Here is a 16,972-nt window from a genome sequence, read left to right as displayed (position 1 = left end):
TTGTTTAGGTCCTTCCAACTAAAATGTCTTATGCAGCCAACTTAAAAAATGTTATGAGCATGCAAAATCGGCAGAAGAAGGAAGGGGAGGAACAAAATGTGCCTACAGAAGAATCTGAGAGCTCAAAACCAGGGCCTTCAGCTCATGATCTTGCAGCACAACTGAAAAGCAGCTTGTTGGCAGAGATAGGACTGACAGAAAGTGAAGGGCCACCTCTCACATCTTTCAGGTAGTTGAGTTAAAAATTAATCTATGAAATATATTTCTGAACTGATAAACAGATATTTGGGACTCTGAAAAAGTATTTTTAAATTAAAAAGGGTAGCTTAATTTAGTTTGAATTTGTAGATTGTAAATGATGATAGTTTCTGAAGTGAAGAGTAGAACAGTCTTCAAAGAGATTTGTGGAAACTGTAGACAAAATCCTTTACTCCCTGACTTCCTGGTGCAGACCTACTATGATGTCCTGGGTAGCTAAGTTTAACATGTGTAATTGACAGCCATCTGTATCTGATGGCACTGACCAAACTTTATGCACTTAGGGATTGAACTGCACTCATGTTGAATTACAGCTTTTTAAAATAAATTAAAGTCTTGATTGAAGGAAGACCAATAACAGTGAATTCCATATAGGAGCAAGGTTACATGCTTTTAGAGTAATTTCTCTGTGGATGTGAAACATGTGTTTCAGCTGAAACTAAGCAGTTTCATATGCCTCTGTCCACAAACTTAGTGTACTGTGTTGTTTATCAGGAAAAAAAACTTAGTTGAAGTCAGAGGGTAAGAAAAAGGTGAAGCACACAAAATGAGTCTGAAATTTGACTTGATTTCACGTCTGTCATTTCTCCTTCCTGTCAGGCCGCAGTGTAGCTTCATGGGCATGGTTATATCTCATGACATGTTGCTGGGACGTTGGCGCCTTTCTTTAGAGTTGTTCGGTAGAGTATTCATGGAAGATGTTGGAGCAGAGCCTGGATCGGTATGTACTTCTCTGTGTAAGGACAGTTCCTCTTGCAGCTAAGTTATGATACTCTCTCATTATTCTGATTTTGGGTTTTGTGTTTTGTTTGTTTTTTTTTATTTTAAGATCTTGACTGAATTAGGTGGTTTTGAAGTAAAGGAGTCGAAATTCCGCAGGGAGATGGAAAAACTTAGAAACCAGCAATCAAGGGATTTAACGTTGGAGGTAAAAAATGTTAGTTTATCTTCTGAATTTATTTTCATTAAGAGTTGAATTATTGCAGTAACTTTGTAGGAAAAGTTGTATTTCAGAGTCTGCAAAGAGGTGTCTTAAACCTAACTTTGGGAGCTGTGTTCCAATTATTCTGTATTTTTTCACAGTCTGACTGGTATTTTCTGAGTCTATGCAGAAGTGTTCAGAAATTTGTCATGAAGCTGTAATGCTCTCTCTGTGATGATTGGTAAAGAAAAGAAAACTAATTTTTTATTTCTTGCTAGGTTGATCGAGACAGAGACCTTCTAATTCAGCAGACCATGAGGCAGCTCAACAATCATTTTGGTCGCAGGTGTGCCACCACTCCGATGGCTGTACACAGGGTGAAAGTTACTTTTAAGGATGAGCCCGGAGAAGGCAGCGGTGTGGCACGAAGCTTTTATACTGCTATTGCACAGGCTTTTCTGTCAAACGAGAAACTGCCAAATCTAGATTGTATTCAGAATGCCAACAAGGGTACCCATACAAGTAAGTGATGCACAACAGTTAATCTACAGAAAACATTCATACGAGCCTTGGGTGCTTTTTTACACTGAAATACTTGGCATTGTGTCAGAGATGTCTCTGAGGCAAGGAAATTGCTTTTTTTCCCCTGCTTTCAGAAACAGGAAGCTTTTGTTTTTCTCAAAACAAGAGTCTGCTTTAGATGCTCAGCTTTTTTTGAGCATCTTTTTCTCCAGTTGGTAATAATTGTCAAGATTTTAGCTATTAAGAGCTTATGCTTTTTAATATGACTGCTCCATCTGACTTTTCACAAGTATATTTTTATGTTTTTGAAAGTATATATAAACTCTCAAAGTATTTTGTCATTTTTAAGTTGGTAAAAACATTTCAGGTTAGTTTATTAAGTTTGGCTGAACCCCAATCACTGCTTCAAGTGAAGTGGTTTTGTCTCATTGATGTCTGTCAAGCTCTTCCAAAACTGAAACTTTCCTTACACTGAAACTTAGGTAGGGGAGAGAAATATAAAGATGTTTAAGTTTATGAGGTTTTTTGCCCTTCAGGTCTGATGCAGAGATTGCGAAATAGGGGAGAGAGAGATCGGGAAAGGGAGCGAGAGAGAGAAATGCGGAGAAGTAGTGGCTTGCGAACTGGTTCTCGGAGAGATAGGGATAGGTAAGTGATAAATTTTAATTTGTTGAAGATACTTTGTCGAATAGAATAATTGCCTTGGATATCTTCAGGAAAGATACTTCACTTCCTCCAGTTAAGGGAGCCTTTTTCATTTTCAGGAGCAATTTGCTGGGTAATTTCTTGAAATTCAGTATATACTTCTAGTTCTTTAAAGAATAATTATGCTTACTTTAGCATTGATAGATGATGTCTTAACCATAGGCCATCAATTTTACTGCCAAAACAATAACAAAACCTTGCATACTAGAATGAAATTGTGAGGTGGTTTAGAAACAATGTTGCCATTGGTGGCATGTCTGACTGCTGTATCCAAAATACTAGTAATATTAAAATCTCCGGTTCATTTTGGTTCTGTGTTTCTGATTCATTCTCTCCAAGCAGCTGTGAGCAACACTACTATTCCAGCATTAGAGCTAACACTAATCTGAATCTGTGTGCAAATTATATTGTTCCAGAGGATTTTTGCATATTTCCTCTGAAATACAAACTGCTCTGATTTTCTTAAGGGACTTCAGAAGACAACTGTCCATTGACACACGGCCTTTTAGACCAGCATCAGAAGGAAATCCTAGTGATGACCCTGACCCTCTTCCAGCACACAGACAAGCCCTTGGAGAACGGCTCTACCCTCGAGTGCAAGCAATGCAACCAGTAAGACTTCTCTAATACACTTAATGATTGTTCTTGTCATCTTTTAATGTAAAAATTGATTTCCTTATCCATGAATGTTTAACATAACTGAAAATATTTGAACACATAGGACTGGTTTTATATTCTTTGTCATTTTCTTAAGGTTTTGGTTTTGTAATTTGTTGTTTAGCTTAGAAGGTATCTTGTAATGCATTCTGTATTTAACAGAATTATATTTAAAGCAATCTGTATTTAAAATACCCAAACTTTTGTAAAGCAGTATTTGAAAATGAGAGAATTGGAGGAGAACAGTAAAACCTATCATTCCTTTATCCCTAGGCATTTGCAAGTAAAATCACAGGAATGTTGTTGGAATTGTCTCCTGCTCAGCTGCTTCTGTTACTAGCTAGTGAAGATTCCCTTAGAGCAAGAGTTGATGAAGCAATGGAACTCATTATTGCACATGGGAGGTAAAGTATTAAGAATTTAGATAAGAAGTGAGAACTGATTTTGTGGCCAAAGAACTAGTACTGTTCTACATCTAACTCTGATAAATGCAGCTTATTCCTTGATATTCTACATATTTTTCTTTGGACGAGTAACTTATTGGCTTTAGTTTAATCTATTGTGACTGGTTTCAAAATATGACAATTCCTTATCAAGAGCAGCCTTGCTGAAAAAGGACTTGGGGGTGCTGGTGGATGGGAGGCTGGACATGACCCAGCAATGTGCGCTCACAGCCCAGAAAGCTAGTTGTATCCTGGGCTGCATCAAAAGCAGTGTGGCCAGCAGGGCGAGGGAGGAAATTCTGCCCCTTCTCTTGGTGAGACCCCACCTGGAGTGCTGCATCCAGCTCTGGGGTCCTCAGCATGGGAAGGACATTGACCTGTTGGACTGAGTCCAGAGGAGGGCCACCAAGTTGATCAGAGGGACAGAGCACCTCTCCTACAAGGAAAGGCTGAGAGAATTGGATTGTACAGCCTGGAAAAGAGAAGGCTTAGGGGTGATCTAATTGCAGCCTTCCAGTACCTGAAGGGACCCTACAAGGGCATGCAGTGACAGGACAAGGGGGAATGGCTTCAAAATGAAAGAGAGTAGGTTTAGATTATATATTAGGAAAAAATTCTTTGCTGTGAGGGTGGTGAGGCACTGGAACAGGTTGCCCAGAGAAGTTGTGGATGCTCAGTACCTGGAAACATTCAAGGCCAGGCTGGATGGAGCTCTGAGAAGCCTGGTCTAGTGGAAAGTGTCCCTGCCCACAGCAGGGGTGTTGGAAATAGATGATCTTTAAGGTCCTTTCCAACCCAGACCATTCTGTGATTCTATGATTCTGTGAAATTAAATCTACCTTTTTATTTCCTTTTCAAGGGAGAATGGTGCTGACAGCATATTGGATCTTGGATTGCTAGACTCTTCGGATAAAGTGCAGGTAACAACAAATGAAATTTACACACAATTCAGTTGTGTGAGTTAATTTTAAAAATGCGAGCAACTGGAACCTTTCTTTATCATGCAAGACAAAGTTCTGTTTAATCATCTTGTGGAGTTATCTTTTTTATTTTCTTTTGAAAAGATTAAACAGTAATTAGTCAAAAGTATAAAATTACCATTGAGAAATATGGAAATTTTAAACGAATGGAACTTGAATCTTTGGGTCTAGTAGCAAATAGCTTGTTGATGCGTGTCAGTAACTAGAGGTGAGCTTGCTAATTGCTATTCTGACTTTCAAACCAGGAAAACAGAAAGCGACATGGATCCAGCCGCAGTGTAGTAGATATGGAATTAGATGATACAGATGATGGGGATGATAATGCACCACTTTTCTACCAGCCTGGAAAACGAGGGTTTTATACACCGAGACCTGGTAAAAACACAGATGCAAGGCTGAATTGTTTCCGAAACATTGGCAGGTATGCTCCTATTAACTCTCTAGTCTGAAAAAATTTAAAAGACAAACATACACAAGAGCAGGGAGAGTACCAATGGTCCAAGTGGCAAACACTTTCTTTTTATGCTCTGTATTTCTCAGCCTGAGCTAAATAGGGGAATTTTCATACATCAACTTGAGGTTTCTATTCCTGTTAAATTTTAATTTTTCATGTATTTATTTTTAATTATGTATGTCCATGATTTTCTTTTGTGGACTGATATGGCTGGAAAGCTAGCTGCAGCTTAATTCTTAAAATATATATGGACATTTTAATGTGCGTTTTCTGAAAGATCTTTAGTGTCATTTCTGCTGTATCAAAACAAATCCCAAACATTTATTTTCAGAATCCTAGGATTGTGCTTGTTGCAGAATGAACTATGTCCCATCACGTTAAATAGACACGTAATCAAATTTCTACTTAGCAGAAAGGTAAGTTGAACATATAAATTTTAATTTCCTGTAGTTACTTAAAATCTCATCTTAAAATTGGGTTTTTTCCTTAACCACTTATGTATTAACTATCAAAGTTGATACTGGAACTGTATTGATATCTTTAATTTGAGGAGTTGTATTTAATTTGAGGAGTACTAATTTTTTCATTTCCTAGATTTTGAACAGAGTAGATGTACTAGAATTCAGGTATTTGACTAAGATGTAATGGCTTGTAATACGTTAGCCTTTGACTCTCCAGAAACTGCTTGTTGTCTCCCTTTTTCTATTCCTGAGAGAATCAGGAGAGACACTGTTAGACAGACATTAGTAGACAATAGTATCTTAGCTTATAGAAAAGTATTTTTCTGGATATTTGAGAGAACTCATTAATTTGTAATTAAAATTTTGCCTCAGGTGTAGGTATAATTTAATTCAGAGCAATAATTACCTAAACTTTTGACAAAAATGTTTCCCCGCCCCATTAAACTCTAATACTGTGCTGTACACCTCATGTATTAGTCAATGGCATTGTAAATTCTGTCTGATGTAACAAACTTAAACCAAAACAAGATTTATTACTGCAGGTCTTTCCTTAAAAACAATTTTGATCACATAATCAGTTATACAACACAGGTATAATCTTTAATGGAAAAGAGTTAATGGCAGAAATGATCTCTGAATATCCCCTTGGATCTTCCAAGAGCGATTCCCTTCTAAATCTTTTCTTCAGGTTTTTCGTGTTGAATATATATTCCTTCCAGTATTCTAAAGTAAATTCTAAAGTGGGCTGAAAATAGGAGTTTGACTGCATTTATTTCTGTGTTTGTATGCTTTGTTGCATGGGCTATGCACTGCTGTATGCTAGTGCATAAACCAGGCACAGATCACATAATTTTGAATCTGCTCTTAAACAACTGATATGTTTCAAACATCTGTCTTTTTTCTACAGGTGAACTGGCACGACTTTGCTTTTTTTGATCCGGTTATGTATGAAAGCCTTCGGCAACTTATCCTTGCTTCCCAGAGTGCAGATGCTGATGCAGTGTTTGCAGCAATGGACTTAGCCTTTGCAATAGACCTGTGTAAGGAGGAGGGTGGAGGGCAGGTAAGCACAGCTAAATCTGTGTTTCCGTAGTTTCACAATTCAACAGTTCATGCGGGTTGTAGTGTACACATGATCCATGCTCTTCTCAGGTGGCAGTCATAACACTTTACTTCTTCTAGATTCAAATACAGTGTTCTCCACAGACATTGAAGCATGGAGTTTTTTTCTTGAAGGTGATGTAAAGCCTACCATAAAGCCTGGCTAGCACAGTCAATCCTAAGGAATCTTTAAAACTAACCTGTACTAGTAAATTTGCTTGTTTTTAGAGGTATATTAATCAATAAAGCACTGTGTAGTGTACTGTGGTGGTTATAATAATCTCATTTCCTCCCTCCCCCCCTTTTAAATGGTCCTTGCTTCTTTTCCATAGGTTGAACTTATTTCCAATGGTGTAAATATACCAGTCACTCCTCAGAATGTATATGAGTATGTCCGGGAATATGCAGAACACCGAATGTTGGTAGTAGCAGAACAGCCTCTACATGTAAGTCTTTGGTGGAAGGTTTTTAAAAAGAAGAAAAAAACCCTGTAAGATTTCAGTTAGTGAATTATTTTTATTAGGTATTGCTAATCAGGTTCTTTTGAAGTCTTTTCAACTTGATTAAAAGTATTTAATTTCCTATTTTTTTCTTAATTGTATAGCTATTTATGGAGTACTGTGAAGACCAAGTACTTTGAGCAATTTCTTTTTCTTATAGAGTGAAAGATAATTTCTTTTATGATAGATCTCATTGGTTAAATATATATGTTCATTTTTTGAGCTCAGATGGCATGTATGCTCTTGGAACTTTGGCTTTGTATTTGGCAGCTACTTTGTTCTAATAATGTATCACCTTTGATTTGTTTATACTTATAAACAAAGATAGAAATTAAAATTCAAAATATTTACATAAATCGCCTTAAACTTTTGATTTGCATCTTTGTTTTAAAAGGAAAAATCAGTTATGATACAGACAACTTTGTTCTTATATTACTAGCCTGGCAGGAAACCTAAAAATTGGCTAGGAAACCATATTAAAATAATTTTCTTTTTGAAACCCCTCTAAAATAAAACTTAAGGAATAATATATCTTTGTAGACAGTTAATGAAGGTCTAGTCTGTCCTATGATGCTACATGTAAACTTGGTCACTTGTACTGATTGTGGTTTCCTGCTGCACATCTGAGATAAGTGAGCAGACTGCCTCTGTGCAGTGAACAGATTACCTCTGTACAGTTGAGGTCCAAAATTTTCACAGACAGAATGTGTTCCTGGAATTAAGCTACTTGATTTCCATGTCTGTCTGTATTAATAGTTTGACTCTTTTTTTTATTTTAAGAGTTGGAAACCATTACACCTGTATTCAACTTGGAATTTACTAAAGCAAATTTACTCATAATATTCCATTTTGAAAAGGGAATTTCCAATTTTTCAGGGTATTACTTATTAATATAGGATATAAGTGTGTGTGTAACATTTTTAAAGCAGAGTTGGCATGTAGGTCTGAAGAAGAAAGGACATTCAAGATGCATTTTTGTTTTGAATTCTTATGAGATTCAGCACAGCTCAGCAAAATACCTGAACTTTTTAGCATTAGAGAGTGCATGTGCTTCTGCTCCTGGTGAAATATTAGCTCAAACCATTACTGCTTTCTTTTGCTGTAGTACATAGGGTTTAGCAGATTGGTGCAGTTCTTTGTTTCAGAAAATTTGCATCACAGATGATAAAGCTTTGAAAGAAAAGAACAGCTCAGAGAATGAGTTTTGAGTTAATGGCAGATTTCACATGGAACTTTTCAGTAATGCTTTTGAAGTCAGTCCTAAAGTTATATGTTTACAACGTGCATCTTGTGGTTTTCACTTAAGGCAATGAGGAAGGGTCTCCTGGATGTACTTCCAAAGAATTCATTAGAAGATTTGACAGCAGAAGATTTCAGACTTTTGGTAAATGGCTGTGGTGAAGTAAATGTGCAAATGCTAATCAGCTTTACCTCTTTCAACGATGAGTCAGGTATGAAATAACTTACTCATAAATAGAGTTGCACAGATAACTTAACACCGTTTGTTCTGTGTGGAGTAGTTACCGGCATTAAACTACCTCTTCAAATTTGACATTAGTTAGTAAGTCAATGAAACTTGTAATAAAATTATTACTTTTTTTTTTTTTTACAGTCCTTTGAAAATATTTACTGTCAATTAGGAGAGGGTGGGGAAAGCACATTTTCCAGCTTTGCTGTCACATGGTAAAAATAGAAGGATTGTATTATTGGTAGTATATCTTTCTTGTGAAAATTATGACCTAACTTTAGGACTATAAATGGGATGGATGCAAGTCTAATATTTCTTACATAATTTTTAAACTGCATTTAGCTGTAGTTAGGCTTTTTGGGAGGGAGAGGTGGGAGCTGTACTGAGGTATATCAGAGTTAGCCTGGCATTCAAAGGTACGTGCATTAGCTTTGAAATTATTAGTGTCTCCAATATAAGGACTTTATGAATGTGCTTGTAGCTGAGATCCAACTTGCAGCACATGTAAAATGTATCTCTTAATGTTATTGTCCAGTGTACCAGCTAAATTGTGTATCTTTTTTATTTCACACAGGAGAAAATGCTGAGAAGCTTTTGCAATTCAAGCGTTGGTTTTGGTCCATAGTTGAGAAGATGAGTATGACAGAAAGACAAGATCTAGTAAGTTGCTCATTCCCAAGGGAAACATGCAGGAAAATTGGAGTAACTGTGGCATCGTTACTGTTTTTAACTGTAATTAAAGATTTTTTACAAGAAGAGTTAATATAGCAGAGCAGAGTAGTAGGGTTGGGTTCGACTGTCAGTCCTGGAAATGAGGTGTGAATCCTAAACCTTCTTGCAACTGGAAGTAAGTGTGGTGTGTCCTTATCCATAATTATTGGTCTCTTATGGCAGCACAGTTTTAGTCTGCACAGTTGTTCTTAAGCTGACTAACTGTGGTTACTCAACTGTGTTGTGGGCTAGTAGGGTTTTGAGGTTGAGTTCTCTTTATGGATCATCTACTCATCTGACTTCTGTGTCTCCCAAGGGCAATATGTGTGTCCTCCCTGGAAGATGTCAGTAATGACACTATGTCCTTCTCAAAGGCCTCTGGGAAAAGGCTGATGAGAAGCATGAAAGAACAAGATACTGTTCAGGGAGCTTAATTTTTTAAAACTTGCCTGTAAATTGTATTAATTGTACGCTTCCTAAAACTGTTTGATTTTAACTTTCTACAACTTAAAGTACTATCTCTCCCTTACAGTCTACTAAATAGGAGCAAGGACTGCTCTGAAAACTGGAAACTCTAAAGCATATATTTTAAGGAGTATCTGTGGTTACTCTTTGGTGGTGACTCAGCTCTGCAAGTCAGTATTTCACACTTGAGACAATAAACCAGATACTCCCTGTTGCCGCCTTTTGTCGGTACCAGTACTACATTCTGTAGTCACTAACTGGTTTGCAAGAGATTTCTGATACATTTTATATGGATGGCAGTCACCACCTTCCCAGATGATTTGGGGAGATTTCATTTACTGAGGATTTGTTGATACAGGATAATGTTGAGTGCTGCTTTTATTAGTTTTAACAATGAGCAGTTGAGGAAGGAATGTGAAGGAAGCTACTACAGAAGCATGGAGCATGACTACGGAGTCTAGTTGGCATATTGAAGAGAATGTAGTGTGATCAAACTTGCTGTGACTGTGCAGTTCTTTTTTAACCTATTCCCTACGCAACATGTGGGCAGTATGAATTTCAGCCTTGTACAGCATAATTTTAAATGCCATCTTCTTTTTCCAGGTTTACTTTTGGACCTCAAGTCCATCATTGCCTGCCAGTGAGGAGGGATTCCAGCCTATGCCATCCATCACAATAAGGCCACCAGATGACCAACATCTTCCTACAGCAAACACTTGCATTTCTCGCCTTTATGTCCCACTCTATTCCTCTAAGCAGATTTTGAAACAAAAATTGTTACTCGCCATTAAGACCAAGAATTTTGGTTTTGTGTAGAGTATAAAAAGTGTGTATTGCTGTGTAATATTACTAGCTAAGTTTTGTAGATTTTTCCATTTGTCTATAAAAGTTTATGAAAGTTAATGCTGTCATACCCCTGGTGGTACTTTAAAGATTTAAATGCAAACATTCCTGTACTAAATTTGTAACGTAAAGGCCTAAGGAGCACTAGCAATTTGTGATTGCAACAGTTTGCTAGTCAATAACTCCTTTGCCTAACCCCAGCCAAAGATGACAGCAGAACAATATAATTTACACTGTGATTTATCTTTTTGCTGAGGGAAAATATGTAAAATGTTCTGAAAATTCACTGCTGCCTTTGTGGAAAGTGTTTCAGCAAAGGTTCTTGTATAGAGGGAGTAGGGAATTTCAAAATAAAAAATTAAGTATGTTCTGTGTTTTTAACTTTTTTTTTATGGTGTTTAATTTGTGGTTGGCTGCAGTTGTGTATCATGTATATTGAACTTGTAAAAAGTTCCTGACAGCTCAGATCCTGGAGTTGGGATCGTTCACTTATGAAACCACTTTCATTGCAATTTTTGTTCTATTGCATTGAACTCTGGCGCATCAGATACCATCCCTAATATTTTGCATGTAACCTGTACCTTTAGTGTTTTTGTTTTTTTTTTTCCCCTGTACATATATGATGAGGCCAATGCACAGTATTTCATAGTTCACAATCAAAATTTTTGTATCCTTGTTACAGTGAACAGACAGTCAGGAGATTGTTCCACTACCAGTTCTAACCCAACACTTGTACTCCATTATCTAACTATGTAAACTCAGCCTGGGCACTTTCTGGTAACTGTAAAATGTTTATAAGATCATGATTATTGAAGATACATTTTTTTGGAAAACTTCAATGTTCGTGAGCCGCTTAACTTCTTTTGTATCTAGCCTTTTTTTAAGTATCTTGTTACAGTTTTTTAATAAAGAAATTACAGACAAAATACCAAGTCATACTGAGGAAACAATAGTTTTTATTTATTTAGCCATTTGTACTTCAGCTAACAGCATACACTAAACATAGTTGTTCATTAAAAATCTGAATTTTGTAACTGAAAAATTGACATGCAGAAGACATTCAGCCCACATTTTACAGTTAGCAGAGAATCCTGAAAGAAATGGGCCAGGCAACCCCTTCTTTTCACAGAATTGATTTGAAGGAAAAGTGGCTTGTTCTGAAAAATCTCAAGGTAATTAGGTTAGAATAAAATTCTCAAACTGCATTTTATGTTCACTTTTGAAGTGGTTGGTTGCTTTTGGGGAGGGCAGTCTTTGACCTATGACTTCTTTTCCCTAAAGCTTGAGAGATTTTTGAGAGATAGGAATTGATTAATAAAGGAGGAGATACTTTTTCTGTGTCAAAACAAATTTCTGAAAGCTTAGCAGACTGAAGTATTGAAGGGGTAAGAGCTTTTGTGGTGCTGATGTTCTCCCTCTTTCTTGCTTTTCCAACCCCATGAGTCCATGTTAGTGGGTTTTTTTATTTCCTTTTGTTGGGAAGAGCTAAAATAATGTTCCATCAAAATCCGAGTTGAACTCACCTTTGCCAGAGCTCCATTGGGTCTTCCTTTCTGTCAGCAAGTCTGAGGATGACCAGAAGTTACCTACATCTGATTTTCAAAAAAAGCCTCTGTTTTCATCATTTATGTAGTTGCTAGAGATATGGAGTACAGTACAACAGTCTCATCACCGTTGCCAAATTGTTGCTAAAAATCCTGTTTTCTAAGTAAGGCTGTTTCGGGCTTGTGTAGTTAAACTGCAGATAAATTAAATAAATAGATGTAGAATTATTTCTGCAGGTACTAATACTTCCTCTAAATCAATCATCCTAGAAAAGGATAGTTTCAATATACGAGGATTGGAGGCTGTTTGAGATTTCCTGTTGTACCTTTCCAGTGTACCTTAAGTTCAAAACTTATCAGATTTTACTATGTTAGTATCAATTAAAAATAAAAAGCAGTACAGCCTCACAAATCTAGATAGAGGTGTTTGGTATGGCTGCTCTCTAATACTAAGGAGGGTGAGTTACAAAGGTACAGAGCAACATACACCTTATGCCAGGATTTCAAACTGGTGTGATTATTTCTACTACCAGAATTGCCTCTAACTGAAGTGTGTAAACTGAAATGTGGAAAGCAACAAAAGAAACTGTTTAGAATAGGCATCAAATCTACAGTCTGTAAAATAAAGCTCCCTCCCTCACAAAGCTTTGTGAGGCTTGATGTACTAAAAAGTATCCAATGCCCTTGGATGAAAGGCCATATATACATGTAAAGTACTGTGTATATATATATATGTATTGTGTGTATATGTATATAAGTGTATGTGTATGTATAACATATAAATATATGTTATATGTATATATATTTCTGTATATAGCTTAAACATTTTTTAAGTCCTGTAATGTATAGCTAGACAAAAGTTATGCAGATAGCACAGTAGCTCACCATATATACACACACAAGGCATTCTGATAAGCAGAGAGGGAATTTAGAATGATTTATGCTGTCATCATCGACTTGAAATGTGTATGTAGCTTTATAAATAGCTTTTTTTCCTCTGTATGGTATATTTAAACTATATCAAGATTTTAATAAGAAAAATGTTTATTAAAATCATACACCTCCTTTCCCTTTGACTTAAGCCCTTCTGTTAGTTCACTTAAAATGTGGTAAAGAAACTAGCTAAAGGAAAATTTTGTAATGTTTAGACTTTTTTAATAGTCTAAATCCCCAGCTGTTCATAACTGCTGAAAGAGGAGATAAAGGTAGCTACTAATAAAATGTTATGATCAACTACTAGAGTAGTTCCTAATCTGAATCTAGGGAAAACTGACACTGTAGTTCTAACTTCCATGGCTAATTCTTGGCGTTGGTTTCTGGTTTTAGCTGTGTCCAATATAGAAGGTAATCGCTTGCTCCAGCTTTGATAATTTTCCAGGAGTGAAAAATTGTATAGACTTACTTGACATCATGTGGCCTTTCTCATCTGTTTGATTTGGGAGTGCCTTTTCTTCCTGCAAGTTAGTCATTTGGTCATTAGATAACTGGTAAACTGGTAAATTTGTGAATCCAAAGCAATACCCTTGTACAGCAGCATTCAGGGAAGCAGAAGAAAGGAAATTTTCCTCATCTCTTAAGCTATGTTTATCTTTGCAATTGTGCAAATTATAGAGACCTGCTGTTTTTCAAAAGCTTACTTCCACATGTGGATCTGAAGTGTGTAGGGAGCAGGTAGTTGCTGTGCAGGTGGGAGAAGTTCCCCAGTCACCACCACCACCTCCCATGAGTTGGTTTCTCAGGGGAGCCCAAATTCAGCATGGCTCTTGGTCACTCTTAACACCACATGAAAGATTGCTCAGTAGGTTTGTAGTAACCTCCTCTTCAGATGCTCATTGCTGTGCCCTAACTCCCTTTTTATAGTGTCCTATGACCTGTGGACCATGTCTTGTGTGTGTGCATCTGTAAATGCCATTCTGAGCTGCTTCTGCGTTTGTACTCCTTGCTTCACTGACACTTGCATTTCTCTGGCTTCCACTCTGTAGGGCAAACTACAGATACCTTGCTCAGTAGCTCTGATTCCCTTTCTCTTTTCAAGCTTTGTAGGATTTGACCTTTTTTCTGAACTCCTCAGTTTGCCTATTTAATAACAGGTCTGCCAAAGTCAAATAGAAAATTCTGTAAGTTTGGATTAACTGCATTTCAGGACTTGTAGCATTAACTTACCCTGAGGTGGAATGAATGTCCACACACATTTAAAATGGGTAGGTGAATGGGTCATGTGAAAGCTTCAGTGACTACAGTCCTTGAACTCAGAGTGCTGGAAGTTCCCACATGGTCTGTGTGGGGAGGACGCCAACAGGCTTCACAGCTGGAATCTGGCCTCCATCACAGTGTAGTCCTTGCCTGACAGGACTTAGCATCAGCAGGAGCTCTGATGCATCCTTTGCTAGTTGGAAATTGCTTTTGTGGTTTTCATTTGCAGCTCTTTGAGTATCTTACTCAGCAGATTTGCTAAATTGAGAAGCATGAAGGGCTTTTAAATTTTTTATATCTCTTAAGGATTTTTTTGTGGAGTTGTCCAAGAGGATAACTTGAGAGGATGTCTTGCTTGAAACACAATCCTGTGAAAGACTATTTCCCCCCCTTTGCCAATGGCTTAATATAAAGGTATTTTTTGTCTATTATCACTGTGAGTTACTATCATAGTAATAGACTTTAGTATAACAAGGCACTTGGTTGCTCCCAGGTGTTTCAGGACTTTTTTTCTATAATGGTGAAACTTTTCAGTATCCCTTTGTCCAGTGGCTGTGGCAGCTTGAATGCCTATGCTTGAATACTGTAGTCATGTGAACCTATTGGAAAATAGCTTGTTGCCACAACCTATAAGGTTTCTCTGCTAGGAGATTTAGGGGAATTTTATGCTTTAGACATACTGAAATTATTCAGAAATTGATTTTCCTACAGTAAACAGTACTAAGCTGAAAAGCAGATTTGACTCTAATTTGTGAATGAAAAATTTTCAATTTGACTGAAATGGTATTTTCATATAAAAAAAGAATTTTATAAACCATTTTTAAAAGGCAGCTAAGTATTCCCCAAAAAAAGTAACAGTTTTTGGGGGAGGAAGGGAAGAGGCATTATAGTTAAAGCAGCAATGACTGCATTTGGAATGCCTTAGATAAAATTTGGGGACTTAGCCTTTCTGTGAAAGTGCAAGCTTTGGGCATGCAAAGCTGTGCTAGTGAGCCTGTTAGGTCTGTGTCTGTCCAGTAGTGTCCTAACAATGTGTGCTGCTGCTGCACCTTCATTAATTGCAATTACCGGAGTGAGAGAGCTGTTGTGGAGCCGCGGGCCACCCTTGGGAGGGCCTGTTCTCATAGGTCTTCTTCCCTCCCTGCTGTGGAGTGTCCTGCACCTCCAAGAGTTGTGCCATGCTTTCTGGACATAACAGTGGACGTGGTCCTGTGGATCAGAGTCCCTCCCTATGCAGAAACACCTCCACAACTCCCAGCACATGCGCTTGTTGTGATCAGCGCAGGTACTGGGCCGTGAGGGCCGGGGCAGGACCACTGCCATGACACCTGGCATTTGGGAGCTAAGGAAGGACTACAGCTTCCATGCCCCCAGCAGGGAGCTTGTTCTAAACAGGGCATTGTAGGTACAGCTGAGTAATGTGGAATTTTGCAAAACTGAGCATAATGCAATATTGCATATGTATGTTTATTCTGCTTGTAAACTCTTCTATAGTTCCACAAGTGCTTTTCAGTGTTGTGTACGTGATTTAATTAATTTATATAAAACAAAGCTAACAGAAGTTTGTGAATTTTTGTGGAGGTGCAAGAACAGCCAACTACTGTTTTGTTAATCCTTGAGGTACATTTCCTTTGCAGTATATTTCCTTTGTATATGAATCTTTAGACACCATGTAAATAGACTTTTGCTGTGTGTTGGTAAAAGGGCAGGTGTGAGTTTAAGAAGTTATCTCCAAATAATTTAATTCCTATCTTTTGCTAATTATATTAATTTGTGGTAGTGCTTAAACCTTGTTAGAACAGGACATTCCATCATTTGGGGAATTCTGAAACAGCAGCCAAGATAATCAGGTTAGGGGACAAAGACAACTGCCAGGCATGTTGATGTCATTTAATACGAATAGTCTGCCGCTTGTTGGTTTTGGCCCAGAAATTCATGCATCTCCCTCTTACCACCATCATGCTCTATTACACACACCAGTAGACTTTGCCAGTGTAAATGAGTCAGTCAGGTTTGCTCTGCATCAGTGTCCCTCTAATTTTGTGCTCCGGACAAAAAGCTGAAATCTCTGGTATTCAATACACGAGTGGAGTGGTTTTGGATATGAAGATTAAACAACTTGTACAGGTATCTCTGGGTAATAAAACTTAAAGGCTGTCTCAGAAAGAGCAGTACTCAGGTAACAGCGGATGTTGTTAGTGTGAAACCACCTTTTCTCATTTACTGTTTCTGTGTTCTGGTGCACTCTTTAGTAACTTGCTGCTTAGGCAGGTGTTTCTGCACCTCAGAAAACTCCCATGTAAGAAAACCAGAGCTGTTCTCATGCTTACTCAGGTGTGCTGCACAGATTTCACCACTTTCCTTATCTCTTGCCCTCGTGAGGCTTGATTTTCTCTCACAAGGCATAAAAAAGCTGTAGGAAGCAGATGCAGTCCAGAGGAGCCCAGCTGGCCCAACTCCCACTTCCCATGCTCGGGAAGGGAGAAAGGGGAGGCCTCAGTCACTGTGGCAGCCAGGTGCCCTTACAAAAAAAACAACAAAAACCAAACCAAACCAAATTCCTAATGACAGAGAACTAACAAAACCAAAAGTTACCTTTCCAGAGAGGGACACCAGAATCCCTTGAAGTCCCTACCTGTGCACTGTGTCCCTTCCCTGGCTGCAGGGGGGCTGAGGATGTTTGGCCCACACTTGGACTGAGGAGCACTGGGCAGCAGTCACAGGGAGAGCAAACAGTCTTTACGG

The 16,972-nt window shown here is 37.8% G+C and overlaps 1 protein-coding gene across 15 annotated transcripts in view; it reads left to right on the top strand.

Moving 5' to 3' along the window:
- The window catches only part of UBR5 (ubiquitin protein ligase E3 component n-recognin 5), an 85,588-nt gene extending 74,179 nt beyond the window's left edge, over positions 1–11,409 (top strand). For 10 of the 15 annotated variants that reach the window (XM_017806389.1, XM_017806388.1, XM_017806392.1 and 7 more), the window contains 15 exons: positions 9–229; positions 859–979; positions 1,088–1,195; positions 1,459–1,702; positions 2,239–2,350; positions 2,875–3,019; positions 3,338–3,468; positions 4,367–4,427; positions 4,733–4,908; positions 5,273–5,357; positions 6,310–6,465; positions 6,836–6,949; positions 8,310–8,454; positions 9,046–9,131; positions 10,251–11,409. In XM_017806389.1, coding sequence (XP_017661878.1) covers positions 9–229; positions 859–979; positions 1,088–1,195; positions 1,459–1,702; positions 2,239–2,350; positions 2,875–3,019; positions 3,338–3,468; positions 4,367–4,427; positions 4,733–4,908; positions 5,273–5,357; positions 6,310–6,465; positions 6,836–6,949; positions 8,310–8,454; positions 9,046–9,131; positions 10,251–10,463 — 2,118 coding nt within the window. In that variant the 3' untranslated portion in view covers positions 10,464–11,409. The remainder of the gene's footprint in view (positions 1–8; positions 230–858; positions 980–1,087; positions 1,196–1,458; positions 1,703–2,238; positions 2,351–2,874; positions 3,020–3,337; positions 3,469–4,366; positions 4,428–4,732; positions 4,909–5,272; positions 5,358–6,309; positions 6,466–6,835; positions 6,950–8,309; positions 8,455–9,045; positions 9,132–10,250) is intronic. The other 5 variants (XM_017806385.1, XM_017806381.1, XM_017806384.1 and 2 more) reach the window with 2 other exon arrangements.
- Positions 11,410–16,972: the final 5,563 nt, after the last annotated feature.

Source organism: Lepidothrix coronata, unplaced genomic scaffold (assembly GCF_001604755.1).
Source record: "Lepidothrix coronata isolate B3197 unplaced genomic scaffold, Lepidothrix_coronata-1.0 Scaffold15, whole genome shotgun sequence".
Taxonomy (NCBI): domain Eukaryota; kingdom Metazoa; phylum Chordata; class Aves; order Passeriformes; family Pipridae; genus Lepidothrix; species Lepidothrix coronata.
Note: the sequence above shows the minus strand (reverse complement) of the source record. Positions and strands in the feature narration are given on the sequence as shown.